The sequence below is a fragment of the Ictidomys tridecemlineatus genome, chromosome 9 (assembly GCF_052094955.1).
Source record: "Ictidomys tridecemlineatus isolate mIctTri1 chromosome 9, mIctTri1.hap1, whole genome shotgun sequence".
NCBI lineage: Eukaryota > Metazoa > Chordata > Mammalia > Rodentia > Sciuridae > Ictidomys > Ictidomys tridecemlineatus.
In genome coordinates, this window is record NC_135485.1 from 4,204,951 (window position 1) to 4,220,489 (window position 15,539).

At 60.5% G+C, this 15,539-nt stretch overlaps 1 protein-coding gene across 2 annotated transcripts in view; it reads right to left on the minus strand.

Moving 5' to 3' along the window:
* Man2b2 (mannosidase alpha class 2B member 2) overlaps positions 1 to 14,965 on the minus strand; it is a 29,796-nt gene extending 14,831 nt beyond the window's left edge. The window contains exons 1-9 of one of the 2 annotated variants that reach the window (XM_078020988.1): positions 14,769 to 14,965; positions 12,418 to 12,564; positions 10,502 to 10,607; positions 8,001 to 8,173; positions 6,479 to 6,594; positions 5,811 to 5,988; positions 4,732 to 4,930; positions 1,286 to 1,476; positions 233 to 392 (exon numbers count right to left, since the gene is read on the minus strand). In XM_078020988.1, coding sequence (XP_077877114.1) covers positions 233 to 392; positions 1,286 to 1,476; positions 4,732 to 4,930; positions 5,811 to 5,988; positions 6,479 to 6,594; positions 8,001 to 8,173; positions 10,502 to 10,607; positions 12,418 to 12,564; positions 14,769 to 14,903 — 1,405 coding nt within the window. In that variant the 5' untranslated portion in view covers positions 14,904 to 14,965. Of the gene's footprint in view, positions 1 to 232; positions 393 to 1,285; positions 1,477 to 4,731; positions 4,931 to 5,810; positions 5,989 to 6,478; positions 6,595 to 8,000; positions 8,174 to 10,501; positions 10,608 to 12,417; positions 12,565 to 14,768 lie in introns of those variants that run through there. The other variant, XM_078020989.1, reaches the window with a different exon arrangement.
* Positions 14,966 to 15,539: the final 574 nt, after the last annotated feature.

Sequence of the window (15,539 nt, forward strand, 5' to 3'; positions counted from 1 at the left end):
CCCAGTCTTACAGATGCCAGGCTTACCATCCCCAAGGCTCACGTCAGCCCTTCCTCATCCCGTAGATGAAGAAGTGGGGCCTGGGGCACTGGAGCCACTGCCAAGGTCAAGGTCATGCCAACAGTAAGGGGTCGCAGGGGCTGTGGACTCAGGACACTAGGCCCCCTCCTTGGCCCTTCTGGGCTCTATTCTCAGAGGGGGGCCTCAGCCTCTCTGTGGGGGTCTGGCTTACCTGATTCGGCTGCCCGGGCTGTCAGCCTGAGCTGGAACTTGTCCAGGACAATAGAGGACATTATCTTGCACACGCCCTGCATCCCTGTGGCCAGATGCTCCATGTACATGTCTCTCACCTTGGGGGACTCAGTTCCAGTGATGGCATCATGGTGCTGGACCTGTGGCACCCGTTGTCAGATGTGAGGAAGAGGCGGGGATCAGGATCTGACCCTACAAGGTGCTGGTCTCATGCCAGGGAGAAGGTGGGTGTCCCTCTCACTTCCCAGAAGAGGAAGCTGAGGTGAGAGAGGCTGCAGAACCGGCCCCTTTCGCTGACCTTGTGGAACTCCTGGCCAGGTCTGCCATCCTGGGCAGCCAGGAGACTCTGGGAAGGACCTGCCCCACCTGGTCCATCTTGCACCCTTCACATCACCCGACATTCACACTCCTCTGCTCTGAGGCAGGGGCAGGACTGTGTCCTCACAGAAGGGGACATGGAGCTCCACAGTGGAAGCTGCTGTGGCCAGCCGCTCTGACGGACTTTAGGGAAGTGTACGCCCAGCACAAGGCAAATTCTGCCAGCTGCCCCTTCAGGCAGCTGTAAAGAAGTCACAGCCAGCATGGTCCCGTGTGGATGGGTGACCATGGACAGCATACAAGGCTCCTGGGGCCTCACTTTTCCTTCCTGGGGAGCACGTGGAGAAGGAAAGCCTGGAACCCTGGCTACGTGGCAGCCGCAGTGCCAACCAGGTCAAGCCTATTGTCACGACTGCCCACCACCCTCCTAGATGTTGTCACTGAGGTCACAGTGGGGCTATGGTTTAGCTCCAGGCAGGACATTCTACTTGGTCCTTATTCCTCTTGGAAGAATCACATATAAAGCTTTGAAGCCACCAGCTGGGTGCCAAGAGAACTTGGCCCAGCTTCATGGTGCACGACCCAGTGACGGGGAGTCTCGCATTTTCTCATCTGTGAAATGGGGCCCCAGAGCCTGGGCTGGAGGATTTGCTAGGACAAGGGTGCACAGCAGGGGTGTCAGTCCCACCCCTGTGGCTGAGAAGCCTGGCCTTACCTCCGAGACGGCCCAGCGGAGCTGCTGGAGCTGCTGCAGGGCCCAGGTGGGGTCCAGAGCCCCGTGGGGCACTGGCCACATGTAGCGCGTGAACATGGACTCCCCTGCGTACAGCAGGGCGCTGGCTCTCCGTGCCATCCCCTTGAGCATACTGCGGGAGGTGTAGAAGCCCGTCCAGGCAGCAAATGGTTCTGGGAGACGAGGGCAGACAGGGAGTTTGAGGGTCCCTTGCCTGTGGAGCCCACTATGTCCTCACTCTTGCACTGCTCAGGAACGGGGACCAGAAAGGCAGAGTGTGCCTGGGTGGCCTAGGAGGGCAACTTGGGCAGGCGGTGACCCCAGGCTGTGGCTCTCAGTCCAGGGACCTTCTCCAAGCCAGAAGAGAACTGCTCAGGGAGCCCTGGACAGAGCCTGGGGCAGGGCAGGAGTGTCAGGGCAGGTTGGGGACAGAGTAGGTGCAGGAGGATCAACGCCAGTGACAAGATGGTATCTGGGAAACCTCAGGGAGGGAAGAGAGCAAGACAGGAACCAGGGGGGTAGGACACAGCCCCAGAAGGAGGACTTTGTGTGAGCCCTGGGCCACGGGGAGTCCTGGGACAGGCCTGCACTTCAGCAGCCTCCCGAGGCCCAGGGAGAATGCTCGGGGTGGTGTGGGAGCTGAGCCATCCCAGGTAGCTGCTGTCTGGCTGTCAGGGCCCGGGAGGGAGACGGCTGAGCACCTCAGTCTGCCTGTCTCCCAAGGGGGTTCTCAGTTCCCTGCAGGGTCTGCCTCTTTGCTGCCCCGGGTTTGCCCTGTGCCTCTTCTCTGCTCTTCCCCACAGACCTGGGCCAGTCCCTGGTGGGTGGCCCCACGGCCCAGAGGAAAGGCCACAGGCTGTGGAGTCAGATAGGCAGCGTCCCCTGCAGCTTCATGGCGAAACGGATGAGGGCTTGGGGTCAAGGCTGGGGGCCTGGATTCTCTATCAGGCAACTTTACAGCCCAAAAGCTAATTAGAGCAGCCAGCCTGGACTGGCCACGCCCACCTCACAGCTAGCCACGCCCACAACTCTTCTGCCTAGCTCTAACCACCCGCCCCCACTAAGGGCGCATCGCGTCCCCAGGACAAATCCCTGCCCACTTTCACTGTAGCCACACCCACATATCTCCGCCCACCTTGATTGTAGCCTCACCCCTCAGCAAATTGGTGCACACCAGAGGGTCCTGGCAGCTGTGCAGCCCACCCCATCTCCACGCAGCCTGAGACCGAGGCCCAGAGTGGTAAGCCTAACCCCCGACAGGCATGAGTCTGAGTAGCAGCCAGGTCCCCCGGAGCCCTGCAGCCACAAATAAAGAGGGAGAAGGGGGCTGGCCACCAGGAAGCTTTCATGTGGGTGTCCCCCCTAGTCCTGCAGAAACCTCATTTTACCACGACCACCCCAGAGCTCAAGAAGTGTCTCCACTTGCTGGAGCAACAGCCCATGCTGGGAGGGGTGTGACCCAAACCCAGGTGTGCTGGGAGTCACTGCCCAGGGCCGGTCCTTGCCTGTCACTGTGGCTGGGAGGCCCCAGATAGGCCTAGCTCCAGGTGCCCAGGCCATATGACATGGTGGCCACCTGGCCAGATGCCCCTGGGCTTCCTCAGCTCTCTGGGGACAGCCTGGCATGCCTCTTCATCACTGCCTCCTTTCCCAAAGCAGCCTCTCGAATCAGTCAGCCAAGCATGGGAGTCAGTGCTAGGCAGAGCTGGGAGGAAGGGCTGCATTTGAGAGCCTGCGCTTTCCTGGCTCATGGTGGCCCAGCCACCATCCCACCCAGCCTGGCTGGGCTGCTCATCTTATGCAACCAATGTAGATTTTAACATTTGGCCAAAGCCATCCCCCTGTGGAGGCCCGAGGAGGTCTGGGAGTGGGCTGAGAAGAGCAATTTCTACCTGTCCCCCAAGCTAGGCAGGTGAGTAGACCTGCAGGAGCCGCCAGCGGGGTGCCCGGGGGTGTGGGTTGTAGGGCCCACAGGGACAGGGTGCTGATGCTACCAGCAGCTTTGCTGTACCCTGCAGGCCATGCAGCAGTCTGTCAAGCAGGGGCTAGCAAGCCACATTCCTAACCTGGCACAAAGGACTGGGGACAGCGCTGAAGCCAAGCCCTCGTCCTGGAGCAGGGCTGGTGGCTGGAGTGCAGGCAGCCAGCTCGGCTGCAGCTGCTGGAGCTGGGCAGGTGTGGGCCTGAGGAGCAGACAGCCAGGGCCCAGGCCAGCCAGGGTGTCTCTGGGTGGCCAGGCCGAGGCTTGGTGCTGGTGCCCACTCTACACAGTGCTGCAGCCTTGAACCCCTGAGTACCCATGATTCTCTGACCTCAAACTCCCCCTTCTCCAGGAGCAGCAGGAAAATGAAAGCAGGGCAGACCTGAATGGGATCGCAGCCCGACCAACAGCACTGGTACTTTTCCAAACCCCGTCAGCAAAGTTTGGACCCACAGCATCGACCCAGGCGCTACCTAAACCCTTAGACTGGCACACTTGAGCGGCAACCCCTGTCGGTCCCCTCTTGCCCTGAGAGAGCTCTGGCTTTTCTTGCACTCATTCATCGCTGTCTGTGGATTTCATTCTTTGAATTCACTAGACAAGAACTCAGAAAGAAGAAATTGGGGGTGAACTGCGGGGGTCGCTGCAGCACTGAGGACACAGACTGCTGTGAGGAGGGGCAACACCTCCCCCAATGGCTGTGAAGAACTGGCTTAGGCGGCTGTGACTCAGAGCTGACAGGAGGCGCCCCTGCCTTGATGAGCTGCTACCGTGACAAGAGGCCTTCTCAGCCAGCTAACCAGACACATCCGCTGGCTGAAGTGGGGATCTAGTTTCATCTCAAACTCTGGTCTGAGCATCGCAGTTACTCCGAGCTCCCTTGGCTGAGCCCCCTGTGTGCTGGGTGGGAGGCTAAGAGCTCTTCTGGTCTCATGCAATTGTTACGACCATGAGAACAAAGCACACTGGTGTCCCCATTTTGCCACAGGGAGGCCTCATGACTTCTACAGAGCCCCGGAGGAGAGGGTCATAGGTTGTGCTATGTGTGGCCGGCCAGCTGCGGGCCTGAGGACACATTCGTGACACAGAGGAGACCAGATCCCCGAGAGTAGTGAAGCAATTAAAAAAGAAAGCCTGGGGCTGTTGGGACACTGTGGAGTCACCCAGCCCAGACTCAGTGTCTGGGGAAGGGATTCCTGGAAGAGGCGCATAGGGGCACAGGAGAAGGAGCAGGTGAAGAGGGTGCCCCCTGCAGGGCACTGCCAGGGCAGGGCGGCAAACTGCTGGTGTGGGCAGGGTGGGAGCTGAACCACAAAGTAGGCAGGTGGGGCCAGTCTGCCTCAGGGCCCCACACAGGGCCTGTGGGGCACCCCTGTGGACACTGAGGGATGTGCAGTCCTGTGCCGGCCCTGACACTAGACTGCTACCCCAGCGCCCAGGCTTGTACCTGAGGAATAGGGCAGGAAGTCATGGTGGTTGTAGACGGCCCAGGAGATATTGAGGGCGTGCAGGGCGCGGAAGTAATCGCCCAGGGTGGCGTACTCCACCGAGACGCCGAGCTCCTGGGACCGGTTGTTGATGTGGTCCAGCAGCGGGTCCATGTTAGCGAACTGCACCGAGGCATTGAAGAACTGCTTGTCACATCCCTGCAGGGGACACAGAAGCAATGGCTTGTGCCTCAGAGCACAGACCTTGCCCAGGAAGGAGGGTCAGCACTGCCTCCCAATGGCAGCCCTGCCACTCTCCGTGGCGCCAACAAGGGTCACCGGCTCCCACAGCTGGCACCCCTGCGCATCCGAGGCCCATGGCACTGCTACCTGCGGACATGGCTAGGGTGATAATCACTAATCCCTTGGCCTTTATGCACCTTCAGGAGAGGCAGCCCTGGGTGACCGGTCTGGACACGAATTCCTGCCCTTCCCAGCTGCCCTGCTAAGAGGCTGAGTGGCCTTAGGAAACTCCTTAACCTTCCTGAGCCTCAGATCCCTCAACTGCAAAACGGGTCAGCAGCAATGTCCGCTTTCTAGGCTCAGTGGTGCAAATCAGATGGACGAGGCGAACGGTCCCTTAGAACAGTGCCTGGCACACAGCAGGTGCTTGGTAAAGGTCCGAGACCGTGGCATGGTGTCCTGCCTGGCACTGCCCCTCACCAACCCTGGATGGAGACCATGCAGCAGGTACTGTCATTGTTCCCGTGTTATAGAGGGAACTGGAGGTCAAGTGGGGGGTTCTGGCTTGGGCTTCAGCCCCCAACACTGCAAAGGCAAGTGCGGTCCATCAGGCGGGAGTGGAAGCTGCTTGGCCCGGGGGTTTGCTGTCAGGTGGGAGAGGCCGGGGTGAGTCCAGGGTGGAGGGAGGCTGGAGGAGTGGCTGAGGCCCTGAGGTCTGTGGGGAAGGGGAGCAGAGTGGTGGGGCCTGGGCAGGCTGGCTTGGTGCAAGCTGCCACAGGGCCCGAGCACAGGGGCTGGACTCTGCACAGCAGGCCCTGGGCTGTGACAGGACATGAGGCCCAGGTCCCTGCCTTACCCAGGGCCAGAGGATGTAAGGAGTCTGGAACCAGGCAGCCCTCTGCTTCACGTTGGCCACCAGCTCCTTGGCGTAGAGGTCGATGTTAGCTGGGGTGACGGGCTCGCTCATGTTGGGGTACACCCCGTCTGGAGGTGGCTCTGGAAAGACAGCCACACCATTCCAGTAAAACCCGGACCTGTGGGGAGGCAGAGTGCAGAGCGGGAGGAGAGGTGTGCCCAGACCGGGCTCCACTCACCCGCATGGGAACAGGGGTGCCACGCCCCCCGGCCTGCAGCCCCTGCTCCCCCACCAGGACCAGCCGGTTCCTTTGTTCACCATTCACAGGTGCCCAAAATCTCGGTCATCAAGATCAATGACATATTAATGCGATACTTAGAAAAAATCAAAATCAACACAAAATCCATGATGAAGAAATACCAGTCGGAAATAATGAAGGACGGGTATCCAAGGGTCTCCCCTTTGCCTAGGGCTTCAGGGTGGCTGGGCATGGCACAACGCCAAGAATGGGGCCTGGGGACTGGAAATGCTCAAGACGGTGTCACAGCAACTGCTCACCACCTGCGGGGGCCAGACACGCGGGTCTGGGGTCTCAGGAAGGTGCAGAGGGGCAGGTGGCAGCCGCTGGGGAAGGGCTGGAACCTGTTGGGGAAGGGGAGGGCTGGTACCTGTTGGAGAAGGACAGCTGCGAGGGCGTGCAGTAGCTGAACTGGTCCATGACGTGCGTGAAGATCTGCTGCTGTGCCGAGAGGCTCTTGGACCCTCGCCACACAAACTGCAGCCCCTGCAAGGCCACGGGGGGCAGTGAGGACAGGACAGCCGCAGCCCCGGCTGCACCACCCCAGCCCAGCTTGTGCCCCCTGGCCGGTCCTCACCTTCTGCTCTCTGTGGGCCAAGACCTCCTGCTGCTGCCCCCTCTGTAACATCCCTCCAGGCCACTCTCAAGCCCCCCGTGGGGTCTGGGGGCCGTGGAGTCTGCCTGCCAGCAGCTGCTCCTTCACCCTCCCGCTCCTCGAAGGCTTCTCGCTGCCAGCTCCTCCAGGAGAAGCCTGCTCCAGCTTCACCTGAAGACTCCCGGGCCCGGGGCTCACTGCCTCTCACAAGCGCGAAGCCTGCTCCTCAACAGTTCTGATGCTCAGGGTTGCAAGGCAGGTGTGAAGTCCTAGTTCTGCTCGGCTCTGGCTTGGGGCCACACACAAGTCCTTATGCCCCAGGATAAATGGGGAGCCACCCCCAGCACTCATGGGGTCACAGGCAGGTGAAAGCAGCTGACTGGAGAGGGTCCTGACCACTTCTCTGCCAGGCCCTCAGTGAAATGTTCCTTGGCTGACCTGCCTGGAGCCTGATGTCCTTCTGCATAACTTCCCCTGGCCAGCTCTACCACTCCCTACCACTGCTCTCCAGGGCGACCTGGACAGGACAAGTTGGCCTTTTGGGCTTTAGTTTCCTCACCCTGTGAAATGGGTACGATTATGATTCTGCTCATCTATGACGGGTTGAATATCACCCTCCACAAAGTTACGCTGAAGTTCCAGCCCCCAGAACCTTGACTGTAAGCAGGGTCTTGTGGAGGTGACCATGTTGGAATGAGGTCATTGGTGGGTCCAATGCAAGTAGGACTCGGGCCCTTATAAAAAGGGACATTTGGATACACAGCAGAGACACAGAGAGAAAACAACATCGACAAGCCAGGAGAGGGGCCTGTGGCAGCTGCCCCTGCAGCACCAGAGCTGAGACCCCAGATGTCTGCTGCCCAAGCGCCAGTTGGGGCGACTTTATTCCCGCAGCCCCAGCCTCCCGGCTGCTGAGGGAGGTTAATGGGAGAGGAGGGTGGAGCCCGCGGCTCCTGGGCACACAGCCGGGAGGTCTGCCCTGTCCACTGTCTGGCTGCCTCGGACGTCAGAGGCCGCTGCTGCGCTCCAGCCGGGCCCACTCTCCTCCTCTGGTTCCTCAGTGCGCTTTGCTTGGTCCCTGGAGGGGCCTGAGGACCTGGGCCGGCCCCAGGCCCTGAGGAAGGGGTCTCTGGACTGGAGGGGGCCATTAGGGCTGGGCCTGCTGGAAGAGGGCACCCTGGGGAGGTGGCAAGACAAGGGCAGGCCAGGCACCCCACACGCTCGGGCTCAGGCACCTGGTGGCGTCCCCCAAGATGTGCTGAACGAGGGGTGACGGCAGGTGTGGCGCAGCACGCACCTGGGCCTCCTGCATGGCTTCCTTCAGGTCGTAGTCGATCCGGGAGATGAGGTGGGCGTTGAAGCCCGCCAGGGCAAACAGGGTGGGGGTCGTGGCCGAGGCACCGAATGGGTCAACATGCCAGGAGAACCGTGGCCGGATCCCAAAGGTCTCATAGAGAAACCCGTGTCCTTCTGCAAAGAGAGCGTCGCCCTGCTAGTGACCCGCAGCAGGCTCACTGCCTGTCCAGCAGGCTGGGGCACCAGCCGCCAGGCCAGGCAGGTCCCACAGAGGTAGTGCCCAGGGTCCTGCAGCATCACCGCCATCCAGATCTTCTTCCGTCTTGCATAAGCCCTCTGAATGCCAACTCCTGTCCCTGGTGATGGCCATTCTGCTTTCTGTCCCTATGGACCTGAGGGCTCCAGGAACCCCCTGTAAGTGCGGTCCTCCGTGTTGCCCTTCCTGACTGGCTGACTCCGTGCCCTCAAGGCCTGCCCATGTGGCAGCCCGGGTGCCGGTGAGGCTCTCCGTGAGCTTGGACAAGCTCTGGTGCTGAGGGTGCCGGGCCGGCTGCGGGACCTGGGGACTCACCCCCAACAAACACGGAAGTGGGCTGAGTGCTAAGGGGCAGGGCACCTGCCATCACCGTCACTTCTGCCTTCTCTCTTGGGTCCCTCCTCTGGGGACTCCAGCCGTGAGGACCTACAGAGATCTGGGCCAGCCACACACGCACTCCCTTCTGTCGGCAGCCAGAGGTGGGTGCCCTCAATGACTCAGGCCACTGGGCTGTAGCGGCACTGGCGCCCTGGGTCTCTATGTAAGAGACCAAGTCAGGGACCGAGGGAGGATGGGTAAGCCACCAGGGCCAGACTCGCGTACGTGGATCCTAATTAGGGCTTGCTTCCAGGATCTCCTCAGGAAGGTTCTCCCCACGTGGCCTCCCGCCCTGGACATCCGCAGGGTGGTGCTGCCGATCCAGGGGCTGCCGTCTGCACAGAGGAGCTCCCACATGTCCCCCACGTGCCTCAGTTTATCTTTAATAGCCTGGACAATGGCTACCGCACGTGTGGCGACCCTGCTGGGCTCCAGGGAAGACTTCCCACCTTAACCATAAAGACAGTCTTTCATGGCTCTTGGTCCCTACTGCAGCAGCCGAACCAGTGTCTCACTAGTACAGTGACCCAGTGGACAGGCCAAGCCATGTGTGGAGGCAGGGACAAGGGAGGACAGGAAGACTGGATATCCACTGTGCCCTGGGCTGCCCAGACCTGCAGATGCGTAAGGCGTTGTTCAGTGTTTTAAATACTGCTGGGGGACACTGGAGGGATAGAGGGAGGGGTCCATCAGCAAAGGAGAGGGAGGGGGCACCAGTGGGGGGACAGGACAGTAGTGGCTTCCTTCGCTCCTGCCTGGACTCCTTCCTCCCTCCACTCCGCCTGGTGTTGGCCGGCCTCCTCAGGCCGGCTCAGGGCCAGGGGTGGTTACTGCTGGCACCTGCCACTCCCCCAGGCCTCTGAGAATCCGCTAGGGCACTGCTGCCTGAGGAGGGGGCTGAAAGCCTCAGTCACGGGGCCTGCTGCCCACCTCTGACTCGTCTCAGAGATGCTGGAAACAAACGCCCCTCAATAAAAATGTCACATCCAACATTCAGGTGTGAGTTGACATGAGGGCCAAGAGGAGGGCAGGAGTCCCCACAGCCCGGGCAGCAGGACAGGTCTGGGCGGAGGCACCTCACGCCCCCACTCGGGAAGGGGCCCAGCTCCATGTGGGAGGCCAGCTCGGCGGGAGGCTGTCCACGGCCCGCCTCTTTCCTCCCTTCTGGGGCCCACTTCACAGCAGAGCCCACTACAGCTCAACCCAGGTAAAAAGGGCCCAAGGGACCAGAGATGGCGAGGGTGGTCAGCTCTCCACTCCCACACCTCTGAGGAACACGGCCCGCGGCGGGCGTGGCTACAGCCTGCAGTGTGACGTGCCCACTGCAACCGTGGTGGGGACAGGGAGTATGGTGACCACGGAGGGGATGGAGAGGGGGAGGACGAGGATGGTGATGGTGCAGGGGAAGAGGGTGCTGGTGCTGGTGGTGACTGAGGTGGTGACCGAGGTGGCGATCGGGGTGAGGATGGTGGTGAGGGTGACCGTGGTGAGGGTGGGAGGGGGAAGTCAGCTGAGCACCCCAGAGGACCACACATTCCACTTAAAGCCCTTCACCTGAATCATCCCAATTGAATCCTCACGACGACTCTCTCAGGTGGGCATCGACATCACACTTATCAACAAAGGAAACTGGGGCACAGGGGGCCACATCCCATGCTCAGGGGACGGACGGGACTGAGCAGGGTCAGGATGCACCCAGGCGACACGACTCTGAAGCCCAGCTCGACCCTGGCACTCAGCTCCCTTGGCCAGGCATGGGTGTGCTCCAGGAGTCACCGTTTCCAGGGGTAGGCTTCACACTGCGGGGTGGCCACAGCTGGAACTCCTAGCCCACTGGAGTCCCCGGGCGTAGGGCGGGGTGGCCGTACCTGTGAGCTGTAGAATCTGGTCATCAAGGTGGGTCACAGCCTCATCATGCATGACCTGGCCTCCAAGGACAAACTCCAGTTGTCCTTTCTTCAGGAGCTGGTGGACCTTGGCAGGGTGGGCGGAGAGAAACAGCCAGGTTCAAGCCCTAAACTTGGCTGGGTCTGTGAGGGCCGCGCCTGTAGCACCTCATTAAGCCCCTCACCCTACTTTATTCCATAAAAGCAGGACACTGTTCTGGTCCAGACTGTGCCAGCTGCACCCAGGGAGCACCTGGCCATGGCTGCTGCCTGAGATTTTACCTATAAGTGCACTTCTAGTTTTCAAGTAATTTAAAACTCAGCAAAAAGTTGTAAGGCTGGGTTACTTGGGAGGCTGAGGCAGGAGGACTGTGAGTTTGAGGCCAGCCTGGGCAACTTAGTGAGACTGTCTCAAAATAAAATAAAGGGCTGGGGATGTGGCTCAGTGGTAAAGCACTTGCCTGGCCACCACAAGGCCCTGGGTTCAATCCCCACTACAACAAAACAAACAAAAACTTGCAAGAATAGTACAAAGAGCTAAGGTGCAGCCTCTTGCCGGTTCGCCCATTGCTCTGACCTCCTTTGTTGTAATGCTCCAGCTCTGACACTTCCCGTCTGTTTTGGAAGTAGCTCAGGAGCATCGAGGCTTTTGGTGCACTTCAGAAGAGCAGCAGTAATTAATTATAACCATAGCATAATGATGAAAATCAGCACCTTTAACGTCAAGACAACACTACCAGCTTATCCACAGACTTTGTGCCAAATTCCTGTTCCTTTTGCCAGATTCAAGCCAGGACCATGTAGTGCATGACACTGTCATTTCTCTTCTGGACCCTTTAACTTGAAACAGCTCCTCTGGCTTCCCCTTTCCTTGTGGGACTGACCACTCTGAGACCACAGACTAGTTATCTTGCAGACTGTCCCTGGATTTGGGTTGGTCTCGTGAGTAGCTGATAAATATTTCTGGATAAACGAGTGAACAGGAGGATGGGAAGGTAAATGATCCCAAGGATGTGGGCCTGCAGCTATGGCTGGTACTCCAAGGTACAGCATTTGTGGGTCATTCACTTGAGACATATGGGCACTGCACTGGGCAGGTCCTGGGACACTGCAATGGACAAAGGAAACAAGTCCCTGCCTCCAGGGAGCTTCCCAGGAGTGTCCTGCCAGGTCTCCACCAAGACATGCCTGTCATGTCCCTCATCCCTCTCAGAAAGGACTGTGGACTGTCCCCAGCATGCTCCCAAGTCAGACACACTGATCACTCACAGGCTGTGTGACCTGCTGCACGCCCTCTCTGTAAAACATCCCCGTGGCCGGGCCCCTGGCAAGCGGCCATCACATGGAGGGTTTCTCATCATGGCTGGACAGGCTGCAGGCTGAAGAGACCCCCAAGGAGGCCGGGAGGAGTCCTTGCTCTGCCTCTCAGCTTCGCTGCCTCAAGCAAATTGCCTAACCTCTCTGAAGTCCATGCTCAGTAACTGTTCTGAAAAGAGGAACAAGCTCCTGCCTAGGTTCTGGGTGTTTGTGTCACGGAGAGGGGGTGCTCTGGCTCTTTGCACTCGGTGAAGCTGTCAACCCTGGCCCACGCTACAGCGCCCTCACAAGGGCCACCACCCCTGTGCCTGGGGGCCAGACAGACAGAGCAAATAAGGGAAGGGGTGCAGGGGCTCAGGAGGGGCCAGGCAGCACCTGGGAATGTGCCCCTCCTGCCAGAGCTGGAGACTTTTTCAAGAGCCCCCAGGAAAGCCTGGATTAAAAAGAAAACCCTTTCTTGCTGTGGCCCTGACCACGAAGCCTGGCCTAAGCAGTCCCTGGGGTTCGGTTCATGCGGACGCAGCTGCGGCCTCAGCCCCAGCCCACGAGGCTCCTGCTCTAGGCTTCACCGGCTGCCTCACCTGGTGCTTCTGCTTCTCTGAGGCGACGCTGGTCCACCACAGCCGGAAGAACTCCTGCTCCACCGCGATGAACCGGCGCTGGGGCCGGTTGGTCAGCTCTGCTACCACGGAGGTGTAGACGTTGGCAGCATACGCCCGCATGCTCTCCTGGGGAGGGGCGCGTGTCAGGCAGGGCCCCAGGAGCTCTGCAGGGCTGAACATGTGTCCCAGGGCCCTGGCACTTGCAGGGCACTTCTGTGGTCTCTCCCCCTCAGGGCTCCCCCCTTGAGCACCTCACCAGTCCAGGGTGCCCATCTCTGCCCAGTACAGGAAGAGGGACGTGCTCCCTACCCGTGGGGGGAACGGGCTCTTGGGGGCCAGGCAGGGGCACCAGGAAACAGGCAAGGACACCTACTGGGAAGAGGGATGTGCCAGCCAGCCGGGGAGCCAGAGTCAGCTGGGCAGAGAGGCGTGTGTCCGCTGGCCCTGAGGGTCCATGGGCAGCAGCACAGTGAAGCCCCAGATGCAAGACGGGTCGTGGCTCAGAGACCACAAAGGGGTCTGCTGGGCTGACGTGAAGGGGGATGTGGGTGGTGGGAGCTGAACTGAGAAGAAGTGCTTTGGGTTGTCCCTGGGGGACTTGCTGCCCGATGCCCCCAGGCTGGGCACTCTGAGGACCAGGGAGTCTCCAGGCCCTGCACACTACCTCCTGAGTAGTCTCAGGAAATGCATCCACCCTCTCTGGTCCTCAGTTTCTTCTTCTGGGAACTGGGAGTGGTGGGTGCCCCTTCCCCCACCTTCAAACTGTCTCCTGTGGGTGGGTGGCCTCCCTGACAGGAGGGACAGGATTTTACATTTGGCACCAGGTCTGCTTCCTGTCTCTCTTTAAAATGTCACCATTTACTTACATGTTCTTTGTAAGTTATTCTGTCCCTAATCACCGATTATTTATTCATTTATTTATTGGCAACAGGGATTGAATCCAGGGGCTTAACCACGGAGCCACATCCCCAGCCCCTTTTCTATTTACTTATTTATTTTGAGACAGGGTCTGGCTAAGTTGCTTAGGGCCTAAGTTGCTGAGGCTGGGCTTGAACTCATGATCCTCCTGATTCAGCCTCCTGAGCCACTGGGGTTACAGGCGTGGCCACCGCACCAGGCCACCGAGGGTTTGGCTCATTAACTTAGGCATCTCCTTCCTCACCCCACAAAGGAGCTCGGGAGGCTGAGGTGACAACATGCAATGCCCATGGAGACCTGAGGACCTCAGGGTGTCCACTGGTTTCCATCCGCACTCTTCTGGGCATGGTGGGGACACAGTGGACAAAGCCCCTGCCCTGAGGAGTCAGGTTCTAGTTCGCGGTCAACAAGCAAAACATATGGCCCCTCAGATGGAGACAAGTGCAACAGGGACCATCCTGAGGGAGAGGGGAAGAGGGTCATCAGGAAGGCCACACCAAGAATGACTTTCAAAGAACAAGCGGATGGAAGGAAGGGACTGTGTCCGCAGGTTCTCAGGAGGAAAGCTTCCTGGGCAGAGAGCACAGCCAGGGCAAAGGTCCTGGGGCAGGAGGGGTCTTGAGGTGCGGAGGAGGCCCAGGGCAGCAGTGTGGCTGGAGTGAAGCAAACCAATAGTCATGTGCCTCAGAGTCCGGGTGTCAAGTGACCACCACGGGCCTCCATGGTACAGGCACAGGCCTAATGGGGGCTGAGCACTTACACTGACCCTGATGCTGGTCCCTCTCCTGCATTCCACTCAGGATTCCAGGGGGTGGGTCTGACCAGTGTTGGGCCCCAGCAGGGAACTGCAGAGCTGTGCAGGGAGCTGGACGTGGGGCTGGGGGGCGAGTGACTGTTCTCACTTCACAGACAGGAGAACTGAGGCTTAGAGAGCAAACCCCCTGCCCAAGGTCCGCAGCAGAACCGGGAGGTGACCCCTGGCCCCACCCAAGCCATGGGCTGGGAAGGCGGGGCATGCTGAACTGGCCTCCAATACCCAGCCGCACAGGGAAGCAGCCTCTTTCCAGCGGTCACCTGACGTCCACCTGCCCTGGAGCCTGCCTGCCCCTCCTGCTCCAGGCTCACATGGGCCACCTCGGTCAATGCCCAGGCTGGGGACGCCACTCCCCTCTGCAGCCTGGAACGCAGGAGCCACCCATTCAGTGTACCACCCGACAGAAGAGGAAACTGGGGTTCAGAGGCAGGAAGTGAGCAGAGAAGTCGGGGGCTCCTCCAGCCCGAGCCCAGCCGGGACTTGGACCCAGCGGGGCCGCCTGCGCCGGCACCGGGACCCGGGGCGCCCCCCGCGGAGGGAGGCTGCAGCTGCGAGGGGCGAGGGGCGCGCGTGGAGCGCCACCCCCCCTGTCACCTACCTGGACCGTGTAGACCCAGCCCACGTCCATGTGGCTGTGGGGCACCACGAAGACGCGGATGGGGCCGGCGGCCCGGGACCCCGGCGGCTGCAGCAGCAGCAGCTGCCCGAGCAGCGGCAGCCAGCGCGGCCCCATCCCGGGCGGCGGGGACCGTGCTCCTGGCGGCCGGCCGGCGGGGCGGGCCGGCGACTTCCGGGTCCGCGGGCCGCGTCACCCGGGCGCCCCGGGCCGGACGAGGTGCGCAGGCGGCCGCGGGCGGGTAGGGGCGCGCGCTCCCGCCGGTTAGCGCCCGCCGCGCGCGCCGCCGTGCCGCCCGCCCGCCGCGCGCTCCCGCGGACGTGGGGATTGATGTGCCTGCCGGGGGCTGGGGACCCACTGAGGCCCGCCCTGCGCCTGTCTGGGTCACACGGCTAATGGAGGATCAGGACCCTGCTCTGTCAGTAAGCCAGTGACTTAACTGGGGAACTGGGGGCCGACTGGTGACCTGGGGCCAGTGCTTAACCTCTGGGCCTCTACGGAGGGGCCAGAAATGAGCGCCAAGTTGGTGGAACACGAGGGGCAAAACCAGAGAGGCCAGGTGGAGGTCCAGGCTTCAAGTCCCTTCCACTTACTTGGAGCATAGACAACACTGTAAAGTCCACCATCAGACCTGACCCGACCCAAAGAAAAAACAGCTCTCAGAATGTTTTTGCTCAACCAGTAGAATTTTCTGTTTTTAGGGCCTGATTACTCCGCCTGTTGCACTCTCGGTGGCTGCTCGGTCCTATGCAG